Source organism: Anas platyrhynchos, chromosome 6, assembly GCF_047663525.1.
Source record: "Anas platyrhynchos isolate ZD024472 breed Pekin duck chromosome 6, IASCAAS_PekinDuck_T2T, whole genome shotgun sequence".
NCBI classification, from domain to species: domain Eukaryota; kingdom Metazoa; phylum Chordata; class Aves; order Anseriformes; family Anatidae; genus Anas; species Anas platyrhynchos.
In genome coordinates this window covers 31,265,518-31,277,376 of record NC_092592.1, presented here as the reverse complement: position 1 = coordinate 31,277,376, position 11,859 = coordinate 31,265,518, and the positions used below count along the sequence as shown (strand labels likewise).

Below are 11,859 nucleotides of genomic sequence, written 5' to 3'. Positions count from 1 at the left end.
CTCGTGCAGCATTTTGGATGGGAAGGGGAGCCACCAGCAGGACTCTGGTATCTGGGGGCACTCAGCAATCTGCCTGGGGAGCCGTTTTCTCTGCTTGGCTACAAAGACAGGTTTGGTGTGTTGTTTTGTTTTTTTGGTTTTTTTTAAAGAAGATTCCTGGGAAAAGGGCCTGGGTTAAGGAGGTGCTGCAGCAGCATCCAGTGGCAAGGCGAGATGGGGGGGCTTGTGTCTGCCCTGAGCCTTGGCCAGCCTCCATCCACAGGAACAGGAGAGCAGAAGGCAGGGAGCCACGGGGCTGGGCTCCTTCCCCATGCGTCTGCAGGTGCCCACACATGTCCTGCAGTGTGGGGAAGCCCACGGGTCCATCACTGCTCTGGCCATGCTGCAAGCTCTGGAGATGCCCCTGCCCCAGACAAGGACCATCTCCACGGGCCCCATGTCGGGGCTCCCTTCCTCACCACGGCAGATGTGGATCGTGCTAGGATGTTGGGCATGGTTTTAAAGTAAGCCTAGTGTACCCAAACCTAGATACATATCAGCTAAATTCTGCAGTAGGATGGGAGAGTGGGAAAAGAAGGGAGCAACTCCTTCCACAGAGGGCCAAACACCGGCACTGAAAGCCTGGGCAGCGAAGGGAACATACCCCTGCCCATCCCCTTCCAGCACCCTGAGCTGTCTGCTCGGGGAGCACCAGCTCTCCTGGGCACAGGACAAGCTGCTCTGAGGTCCCCAGTGAGGGAGGTGGCCCCTGTGCAGGTGTCAAGGCCAGAAGTAGAAGTGCCAGGAGGGCAGAGCTTATGCCCCTGGGGCTCAGGATCTGCATCTCAGACCTAGATCGGTTTGATGCCACCAAAATTCCCTCCACATGGATATAGGCTCAAAAAAAAACTCAGGCTGAGGAGGAGTTTGGGAATAATCTAATCCAGCCTCTTGCCCCAGCAGACCAGCTCTAAATCTTTGCCATCTGACCTTCTGCGAAATGGGGCCCAGCGTGGGAGCTGGGCTTGAAGATCAGAGACTTCAACAGGGCTTTATCAATTTACTCCTGCTGGGGATGGGCCCCAGCTATTCAAAGTCCCCTTAAGAGCTCAGACAGCTCCCACAAGCTAAGCACATCCCATTCCGGCTATTCCTTCTGTGCCCTTTTCGCACCAACCCATGCAGATCACCCGCTATGGCACATAAAGGGACATTTCCATCTGAGGGGAGACAAATGAGACCTCACAGACCTGCTCCTACCCCCGTGTCAGCCACGTGGAGGTGGCACGACCCTGAGCGTGGTGCCAAGCACGGTCAGACACTACCCAAAAGAGGGAGCAGATCTGGGAAAGGTGCCCTTAGGACAAAAACCCTATATATCCCCCTCCTGCTCTCAGTGCCTGGAGAGAGGCCCCGGCTGCCCAAGCCTGCTGCCCCAACGTGCTTTAAGTCACTTGAAAAATTCTAAATAATTTAACTAAGTAAGTAGCCTTGTGCGAACAAGTGAAACCCTATCTGCTGCTGCAGGAGCAGAGTGGATTTGTCACTCTAGGTTATAAAGCAATGCCAGGCTCTTACAGATAAAGCAGCGCGCTGCAATATTTATAAGATATCCGAACGTGGTTTATAAATGTGACACGAATTCCTCTCTCTTCTATAGGGAACCGTACTGAACTGCCAGCACATGGGCAGGCAGCACCATCAGCTCCTAAGGGACCTTTGGTTTGCCCAAACCACGAGCCCTTTTCTCAGTCTCTGCTCACTGGCAGGTGCATTTTGGCGCAGGAGACTGCCTCTGGTTAATACCTACCCCCAAGGCCCAGCAGCTGATTTCTGACAGCTCCATGCAGAGGCCTGGGCAGGGTGAAGGTAGGGATCACAGTCCTAATACCTCCAGAGGTGATAAACCACCTACAAAACAAGGCACGCCCTGACCAAAGGAGAGCTGTGCAGAGCCACGGAGGGAGAGGCAAAGCTCACGTTCATCAAGAAAAATAGTCAATAAATAATCCAACCAGCACCAGCTGAGCAGCGTGGAAGGTGCTGGGGCAGGCTTCAAGGGGTCCATGCCTAATTTACAAGACCATATTTGCAGTTCACAATGAATTTCTGGATATTCTGGTTTATCACTGGCCTGTTCAAAGAGTGCTGCAAGCAAAAATCGAGGGCTGAGAGCTCAGTTTTGCTGTGGTTTTTCTTCCTCTGGTCTGACAAAGAGGGAAATGCCAAGCGCATTAAGTTTTATTATGTTTTCTTCCCCAATTAAGCCACAACCACCCACGCAGGAGGACCTTTCCTGGGGACCTGCTGGCTGGCAGCGATGCCACCAAGAGCAGCGCAGCCGTTCAAGTGACCACGCCGCAGTTCTGCTCTGAGATCACCAGCAGCCACAGGGGAAAAAAATGCCCAGTGCGTGTCCCAGGATTTCTTAACGTATAGAGAAAGCCCTTCCCCACGAAGCCTTCTTGCTGGTTCAAGACAGACACAGCAGGAGAACAGAGTGACAAGCAGCACTTTGGGGCTCAGCAGGCCCAGAAGGACTGCCACATTCCCATGCAGGCTGGTAGAAAGAGGGGCCCAGAGTAATTTAATCCCCATCTGCAGATGATGCTCCCATGCAGCTTGGGTCTTTGAACACTCTCTGGTGTTCAGAAGATGTTTGTTGCATTACAGCCCACACAAACATCCACTGGGGCTGCTATCTGGGGGAAAGAGGGAGCTAAATATTTAATTCCAGTCTCTTTCATCAAATATTTAATCTATTTAATATTAATTAAATCTTGGTCTGTATAAACAACGGCTAAAAATTCACCTCTCCCTCCAAACATCTGATAACGTGAACGTGACAGTTTATGCCATCCCAACTGGGATGGCAATTAACAAGGGTTTTTTCCATCCTTACAGTCCCAGTTGTTGTAATCGCAATGTCAGGTTGGTGGCCTCAGGTTTACCCCAACCATTAGCCCTCCCCCCCCAGACACACACTCCCAGACAATGCTGCATCCCCAGCCGCAGGAATCCATGAATCTAAGGTGATGGGAACAGGCCAGGAATGGGCACTTCTGGGGACGATGAGTGAGTGAGGGCTAAAATAGGAACAGATCGTTTCCACCACAAAGGACTGGAGCCAATTAACACCGGGCCGTGAAGGCAGCTGCCACCGTTGCATCTGCAACAAGCACCTTACTTTATGGCAGGAAACCCTGCTTGGACCAAGCCCCACTCCTACCAGTCACACCAGCCAGAACTCATTTTCTAATTAGCCCCAGTAGAGCCAGCAGCGATGAAGGATTGCCCTGCACACAGCACTGCTTACCTTGCTTTCCTCAGTGCACGGCCGGTTTAGCAGGGCAGCACTGAGCACTTCTGTTCCTCTCTGCTGAGCTGTTTTAAAGGCATCTCACCCAGACGATGAGCGGCGGTGATGAAAGCAATTATGCTGCTCTTCAAAATGTATTGGAAGCATCTTCTTCATCCTGAGGCAGCAGTGCCAAAGCCCTGATGGTACTAAATTCTTCAGTGTGAGCAAGTCAGGTTATTCAGTTTATACTGGTTATTTTAGCTCTTCTGGCCCCACAAAATCTGGGGCTTAAAAGCCAGTCTTTGAAAATAATAAGTACAGGATTGCTTTTTAGTAACTTCTTGGAAAGTTAAGCTTTTGTGCTTAGATTGCTAGTCAAACCCACAACCAAGGAGATCAGAAGCACCTGCTTCCCCCTGTTACCTGCAGTAGGCTCCTACCCCCCAGCACCTCTGCATTTGGGGTGTGAGGAAGCCCCAAAGCCCAGCAGCTTGATGGCTGAGGGGGAAGTGCTGGGAGGGCGAGCAGGACCCCGCTCAAGCAGGACCCTGCACGGCCATGCCTGTACCAGCAGCAAGCTCCTTCTGGCAAACCCAGCTCCAGGAGCCATCCCAGGTCACATACCTGCTTCACACAGAGGTGCCCCATAACTCCTGTGGGGTAACCGTGAGGTGAGGGGCACGGATCAGCATCACTGCGGCCGACCCTGCATGCTTGGGTCTGGAACAGGAGTCATTTGTCTACATTTTCCTGATGGCAAAAGTCATCCCGGCGATAAAAGGCCAGAATTCAGCATTTCACTCTTTGAAGACATTTGGTCGATGCAGCAAAGCAGAAGGTTGGCTGCAGTGTTTTCAATATTGATCTGTACATTTATTTTATTTTTTTTACTCAGGGAGTTTTTCAGTGGCACTTTAAGGTTGCAAGCTTCACACGAATGCTTTGCAGCAGCTCCAAGCATGCAGCTGAAGGCAAAGCAGCCTTCAGCTGGCATTACTTTGTCAGAAATGTCCAGTGGTGGCTTTCTTTTTTCTGTGGAGACCAATTGAAAAACAAATAGGAAAAAGGCCATAAAGTCACAGCCCAGCAAAGCACAAGTGTTTCGACCAGCAAAGGAGCAATCAATTCTCTCGTGTAGAATTTGATTTAAAATAAATGTTACTCATCTCTGGGAGTAAACCCAACAGCAAGCAGGTCACACAGCTCTGGAGGACTGCAGGGCTACTCCTGTAAATGCAATGCCCCGGCTGGGCCTGAACCAATACAGGCCAAATGCTGCAAGAATGGCACACAGGGAAGCGGGGATGTTTAGATCAGCTCACCTCAACTCCTGGTGAACCTCATTTACCCCATAACTCTTGCATTCAACTCAAAACACATTTTTGAAAGCCATCCAGACCTCCTGACATGGAGCACTGCTGAAGGGAAACACATGTTAGCGGAATTTCTCTGTTCACAGAGGGCACCGCTGGCTCCACAAAGTCCCTGAAGATCCATCGATCCCCAAGGCTCCTTGCTCTTCCATGTTCCCTAAAATCTGCTGCTGGCCACTGTCAGAGTCATGGTGGGAAAGCAGAACCTCAGACCTGTCCCAGCATGGATGGTGTCTCCTAACCTGGTCAATATGGAGCTGACCACCACACTGACAGACTAAACCAGAGCCAGCTTAAGCAGTTTGAAGCCAGTAAGTTTATGCCTTTACTGGTAGGCATCTATGCCTCTGCTCAAGTGAAGGAGATGCCTTCTTGCTCTGTTTTTTGGTTTGTCCTCACATTGCTCTGTTGGATTTTGCATGCTGTGACCCACCTCACCTCCCTGTATGCCTTGCCATGAGATGTTGGCCTCACACACTGGTGGTCTCCTGTGGGAAGTCAGCACTCGTGAGATGGCTCAAATGCCAAGAAAGTCCCCTGAGAAGGAACGGATATTGAACGACCAGCTGAAACATCAGCATCTCCTTTCAACACCTCCCACCATCCCCTACCCCACAGCAGCAGGTCTCCTCCTCTGCTTGAGACAAACCTCATGCTCAGGTCAAGGCAGTTCAGAAAAGCCAGGAATGGCACAAGGTAGGAGAAAAGCCAAAAACTGGCTCTGTATCACCAGGGCACTGCACAGCAGAAGTGAAGTGCCTGGGCCCAGCTCCCTCCTCGTGCAGAGAAGCCCAAAGCCATGGCTCTGCTGGGGCTTGCTGGGCTACGTGGCCATCCACCCCCTATGTTGGCCCACACAGGGCACTCTCCCTGGGACTGGCCAGGCTCAGGAGCCACGGTACAACCCAAGGAAACATGATTTAAGGCACTCCCCCACAGCTGTAATTTCACCTTGTCTTCATGGGGCTCAGACTACAGCCCTTGCAGTTCACAGAGGGGTCAGGATCTGCTCCTGGAGCATTTGTGAGCTGGTCGATGCTCTCTGCTGACCCTGCTCTCTCCTCACTCCATTTCTACCACCGCAAGGAAGGCACAGCGGCGGCAGCTACGGATACCTGGCACATCACAGAGGCGTTACCACAGACCAGCTGCACAGCGAGGTCCACAGCAGAAGCAGTGCCACAGCTCCAGGCGGAGCTGTCTGCCAGGGCACTGGCTGTAATCAAGGAGCAATCTCTGCAGTCTTTGAACTTTTCCAGCAGTGAAAGAGCAGGGAATATTCAGAAATGAAGTAACATGGAGAGCCTCAGCTGAGGAGAGCCTCCAGGCTGCCCAACAGCCGGGCCAGCCACCAAACCCAAGAGGGACATCATGGGGCACCAAGCCCTGGGTGCTTGGGTGGGGGGACACCCACAGCATGGCACGGCTGAGGGACATGGGGTGAAACCCAAAGGGGCTCCCCCAGGCCTGCAAAACACATGGTCTGTGAGCAGAGTGACTAGGGCCAAGCCCATCCCTCCTTGGACCACCCTGAAAAAGGCTACTTGGTGTGACCAGCTCCTCGTGTCCCAGGAAATGGGGGAAAAACCTCACAGAAATAAATGTGAATGCCAGCAAGATGAGGGGTCAGGGACAAGCCCTGGGCAGGCTATCATCAGGCTCTACAAGGACAACCCTGCTGCTTCTGCAGATCGCCCATGGGGACATCTGGGGACACTTGCCATGCCAGGCCTCCTCCTCGTGGCCACACATCCATGTCCCTGAGCTGGCACCTTCCCCGCCCCCACACAGTTAACATTCCAGCCCCGACATAAAAGGTTATTAAAAAACAACCACAGCTCATTACATCCCATAATGTGGCATTTGCATGGGAATGAGCCGGAGCGCTGAGGCTGCTTTCTCCAAACTGAGGGAGGAATGTGGGAGAGGGAAAGCGAAGGGCTGGGCACTGGGCCTGGGCCTGAGCTGCAGAGCCGCAGCCCCACAGCAAAATGGAAAATTGTGGGGCAGGCGTGGAAATTTACCTCAACGTTTACCACCACACAGGGAGAAGAGTGTTGGTTTCACCCCATAACCAGCACGACACAGTCCAAAAGGCTCCTGCGTCTTGGACGCTCCCCCCCTCAGCAGGCAGAAAGGGCCCAGGACAGAGCTGAAACCAAAATGACCAACAGCTCAGGGAAATGAAACAAAAACGAGTCAGAAGGTGGCAAAGGCAGCAGGACAGTGGAAATTCAGACACTGGCCACAGGGACGGGCAGGCAGCTCCATGCCAGATGCAGGGAGTCACTGTCCCTGCCTAACATAGTCCCTGGGGTATTTTATTGGGTTGGGCTCAACTGTGAGGACATGGGGTATTGGGAGGGACACAACCCCAAAAGCACATTGCTTTGATCTTTGATGAAAAACTGAATAATCAGCCATGTCTCAGTTGAGCACAGCTTCACTGACAGCCCATAAAAACCCCAGCTCCCACCCCCAAACCCACCAAAATTTGCTTTTGTCTGCGCTAGAGACACAAGGACAGCAGAGAGCCATAGGGATGAGGAAAGCACTGACCCCTACATCTCCCCTGGGTCTACTTTGGAAAAACCCCCAAGGCCACCAGAGGGGACAGCAGGACACCCTGCCTCCCTCCATCAAGCCCTCCTGGCCTGTAAAGGCCACCACGCTGGGCAGGTGGGCACTCCTGCATATAGGAACAAGTACTGCCTTCCACCCCAAGCACTTCTAATCCCATCTGTAACCTAATTATCACAAAAAAAATCAGCAAAAGAGCTACAGAAACTGCACCAGCCTGGCTTTCCCAGCGAGGGGCAGGAACGGGGCCAGGCTGCATTTCCAAGGAGCAAATCACACCTAACCTCTTTCCTTTAAGAAGCACGTGAATGCTCTTACCGTGGCATGAAAAGGGGGGGAAAGAACAAGAAACATCAAGGACTCGTTTGTTATTCTGCCCTTGCGCAATGAAGCGAGCCATTGTTCCCTACCTGGGGTAAAAACGCCTTTCAGAAACCGCCAGTGCTTTTCCCAACGCGCTCTTGAAAAAAAATGTCAAGACCAAAGCTGCCGGAGAAATCGGTGAACGGCTGGAAAAAAATTACAGCTAACAGATTATTCAGAGGGTTTTCACACTTGATCTGTAAACGCTCTTTTATTTAATAAAAATAATCATCCATTATAGCAACTTCTGCTTGTGTTTTCTGTTGGTTTGTTTTACAGTAAAGCACAGTTTATTTATTTGCTTTCCTCACGTCTTGAGGATTCAACTCTGAAAATGCAAGTGAATGTAAACATTGCTCTCCAGGTCCCAGGATGCAGCCGGGCACCCTCAGAGTTAATTACAAAGCCAAAGAGAGAGCAAAATCAACAAAACACTTCCAAAAGTAAAAAGGTATTGTTTTAAAGTCTCTTCCTTGCACCACAAAATTCCAGAGAAGGCAAATTCATCCGATACAAGAGACTTAAACTTGGCTTTCTCAGACAATTTCTATGATTTGTCAGCACTTGATAAAGCTATTTTCATAACATTTAAACTCTTGCCAACGCATTTACTGTGATATTACCAAGATTTTTTTTTCCTTCAATATTCTCCATAAATTTCTTCATGGCACAAAGATGTTACATTTGTTCTGTTCATTTTGTTTTTTATTATTTTGTAGCAGAAAAAGCTGAAAGACATTTCAGGAAAGGAGTGTAAAAGCAGTAATAACTCTCTCCTGCTCCAATCTCACAATATGTACACATTTCTTTAAATAAAAAAAAAAAAATAGTAATACATTATAAAATACAGGGGAAAGTGTCTGTAAGTTTCCAATTTCAGGGTTTTGCCCTGTGTAAGACTGAAAGAGGGATGCTTCGGTATTTCCTAGGAAAGGTGAGTCTGACAGATTAAAAACTTAACTCTCCTCCGTTAATTCAGAAAGTTGGAACCACCTCTGCAAACAAACCCCCTCTGCTTCTGCAGGAAACCCAGCAGGATTTAAAACATCCAAAAAAAAATCAATACAAACAAGATAGCATGATCTACAGAGCCCTGATATTTGCTATGAAATGTTATCTATTTACAGTTGGAGGTGGGGGAAGTATGTTAGTGCTGAGCACGTTTCGTCACTGCAGTGTGGTATAATATCAGGCGAGATTAACTCGCCGGGAGCTTGGCTGGGTCCCAAGCCTCGCACGGCATGAGAAGGAGCTCACTGCACAGTGTAAGAAGGAGCCCACCTCGCAGCCCCCCAGGACAGCACGGCAAAGCCACCACTCCTCGGCTCTGCTCTAGCTCGTAACAGCTGGGAAGTTCCCAGCTCAGCCGTATCATAGCATGGGCAACACAAAAATTAAACACAATCAGGTATGACTCCAAAAGAAAATAATAATAATAATAATAATAAAAAAGCCAGTCTGGCAAGATGTGTGATACTAAGCTCTGTAGTCAAAAAAAAACAAACACAGAACGGACATTGGAAATTTTGGTAACATTGTCAGGCTGATGGGCAGGGGAAATGGCTCTAATTTTTCAGTGGTTTTGAGTTTTCGGAGGGTGGGAAGGGAGGGACTTTTAAGGTATCAAAGATAATTAAAGCATTCACAGTTTCAAAGCTGCTTGCCTTACAAAAATTAAGACATTCAGATTCAGGGATACAATACTGTATTTTACACGGGGGGGGGGGATATTAATTACATATACAATACAACAAAATAAAAAAGCCGACACCTCTGAGGTGGCATACTCCCTCTTTGTTGTTCATCTCACGGAGCTGCACGGAGCTTGTCTTTAAAGAGTCAAACTGAGCAGTCATGAAAATATCCACTGAGAGACTCTGGCAAAAGAAAAAAAAAAAAAACTAGCAAAGTAAACCAAGCAAGTCAAAAGCCATCCTCCCCTGGAAAGCCGAATGCCATGGCTCAGACTTCCACTTGCCTGCTGCTCCTCGCTGCTGCTGCCTGGCGTGTCGATAGGCTCGTCTCGGGTTTTGAGGGTTTCCTGCTCACAGGCTGAAGGAAACCATCCCATGCAAGCACAGCCCAAGGGAGCCATGTGTTACTCTCCTACAAAGTCTTGAACGATTAGTCCTGCCCAACCCAGGGGGTCCTTCAAACAATCCTTTTCCTCTCTATCCTACAGAGGATCCTTTTGAAGGCCCGCCTGAAGTCGTGGTTGAAAATTGTATAGATGACGGGGTTCAAGGAGCTATTGCAGTAACCGAACCAGAAGAAGAACTTGAAGAGGGTTTCGGGCACGGAGCAGCTCGTGCAGACGGCAGTCAGTGTGTAGGTAAAGAAGAAGGGGAACCAGCAGATGACAAAGACACCAATCACCACCGCCAGCACAAAGGTGAAGCGCTTCTCCCGGTTCTGCCTGCCCCTCCACCGGGACCCTTTGGTGGTCCTCTCCTCCTCCACCTTCCTGGGCAAACTGTCCCCAGGCTTAATCTGGCTCAGCTTAGTCTTGGCCTTTCCCCTCGACGGTCTCTCTGACTTCTTGGACTGGTTGTTGTCCTGGTGCTCGGAGGAGGAGGTTTCCTCCATGTCGATGCCGTTGACCTCTCCCTCCTGCCCGTCGCCTCCTCCGGCCGCTTTCTCCCCGTTGAGCTGGGCTGTGGCCGGCAGGTCCTCCTTGTCGGCCAAGCCGTTCTGCTTCTTCTCGGGGCGCTCCGCCCGCTTGTTCGGAGGCACCCTGGTGCGCCTCTTGGCTATCTGATAGATGCGCACGTAGACCAGGATCATGATGAGGCAGGGGGCAAAGAAGGAGCCGATGCTAGAGGAGATGATGTACCACTTCTCGTCGTTGATCTTGCACAGCGCGACCCCCTGGTCTGTCTGCTGCCCACTCTTCTTCTCGATGGAGATGAGCGGCGGGAAGGAGATGACGGCCGAGATGACCCAGACGATGAAGATGATGCACTTGATGCGGCGCGGGGTGCGCTTGAGGTTGTACTCGATGGCTTGCGTGATGGACCAGTAGCGGTCCAGGCTGATGGCACACAAATGCACGATGGAGGAGGTGCAGAAGAGCACGTCCAAGGCCAGGTAGATCTCGCACCACACCTTGCCGAAGTACCAGTACCCCATCACCTCGTTCGCCAGGGAGAAGGGGATGACCAGCGTGGCCACCAGGATGTCGGCCGAGGCTAAGGACACCAGGAAGAGGTTCTGGGGCGCCTTGAGCGCCCGGCTGGTGAAGACGGCGATGATGACCAGGACGTTCCCGAAGACGGTGAAGAGCATGAGCAAGCCCGCCAGGCTGATGAGGGTGACGGTGGCGTGCAGGGGGTACGGCGTGCCCCATCCCGGCCCGACCCTGCTGTCGTTGAAGCTCCCGTTGGCCGCGGGAGGCGGGTAGCCCTCCTCCTCCCCCAGCTGCCGCTGGTACTCCATGGAGGAGAAGAAGTGGCCCCTCTCCGTGAACGGGCGCTCCCGGTTAAACATCAACCCCGGCTGCGCGGCCGCCCTCGCCCTTCGCCCCCCAGCCCCAACCCAAAAAGGGGGGCTCCGGGGAAGGAGGGGGGGGTCTCCGCGCTCCTTAGGGCGCCGCGCCCGGGGCCGGGGCTGCTCGGGGGGCGCCGTGGGGGCGCGGGGGGCCGCGGCTCATCCCGGGCGCTGCCGGCGGAGGGGAAGCGAAGCGGAGCGGAGCGGGGGCCGGGGCTGCAGCCGGCGGCGGCTGCCGTGCTTCGCCCGCCTGCCAGCCCCTTTATAGCCCCGGATCAGGCCGGGGCTGCCGCGTCAGCCCCACGTGGGGAGGGAGCTGCCCCCGGTGCGCGCACACGGACACGGACACGCCGCGCACACGCCTGCTCCGCCTCCCCCCCCCTCAGCCCCCCGTGCTCATCCCCATCCCCACCCACCGCCCCCCGACCCTATTGTCACCCCCCTCTCCATCCCCAAATCCTCCCCCCCCACACTCCGCATCTCTCCCCCCCTCCACCTCCCCGCAGCCCACCCCACGGGGGTCGCGCCCCGCTGCGGAGCCGCGGCTCCCCCCGTAGGGTAGGGACACGGGAGGGGGGACACACACGGGGGGGGCAGCTGCTGTCGCCCCCCATGGGGCTTTGTGCGTCCCCACGGGGGGTGGGGGGCAGCAGCGGACCCGTCCCGCGTGGGGTCCCCACGGGGAGCCCCGGGGGGGCACCGCCGCCGCCCCTCCGTGCGCCCCCCGTGCCGTGGGGATGCTCCGGGTGGGGTGGGATAGGGGGGACCGGAGGGGAC

At 52.9% G+C, this 11,859-nt stretch overlaps 1 protein-coding gene across 1 annotated transcript; it reads right to left on the bottom strand.

The window, feature by feature from the left end:
- Positions 1-7,779: 7,779 nt before the first annotated feature.
- On the bottom strand, positions 7,780-11,480 carry ADRA2A (adrenoceptor alpha 2A). The gene is made up of 2 exons (XM_072039783.1): positions 9,575-11,480; positions 7,780-9,473 (listed from the first exon to the last, which is right to left on the bottom strand). The coding sequence occupies exon 1, from the start codon at positions 11,080-11,082 to the stop codon at positions 9,748-9,750; it is 1,335 nt and encodes a 444-aa protein (XP_071895884.1). The 5' UTR covers positions 11,083-11,480; the 3' UTR covers positions 7,780-9,473; positions 9,575-9,747.
- Positions 11,481-11,859: the final 379 nt, after the last annotated feature.

Coding starts and splice junctions, on each gene's coding strand:
- ADRA2A (XM_072039783.1), bottom strand. CDS start 11,082: ATGTTTAACCGGGAGCGCCCGTTCACGGAGAGGGGCCACTTCTTCTCC.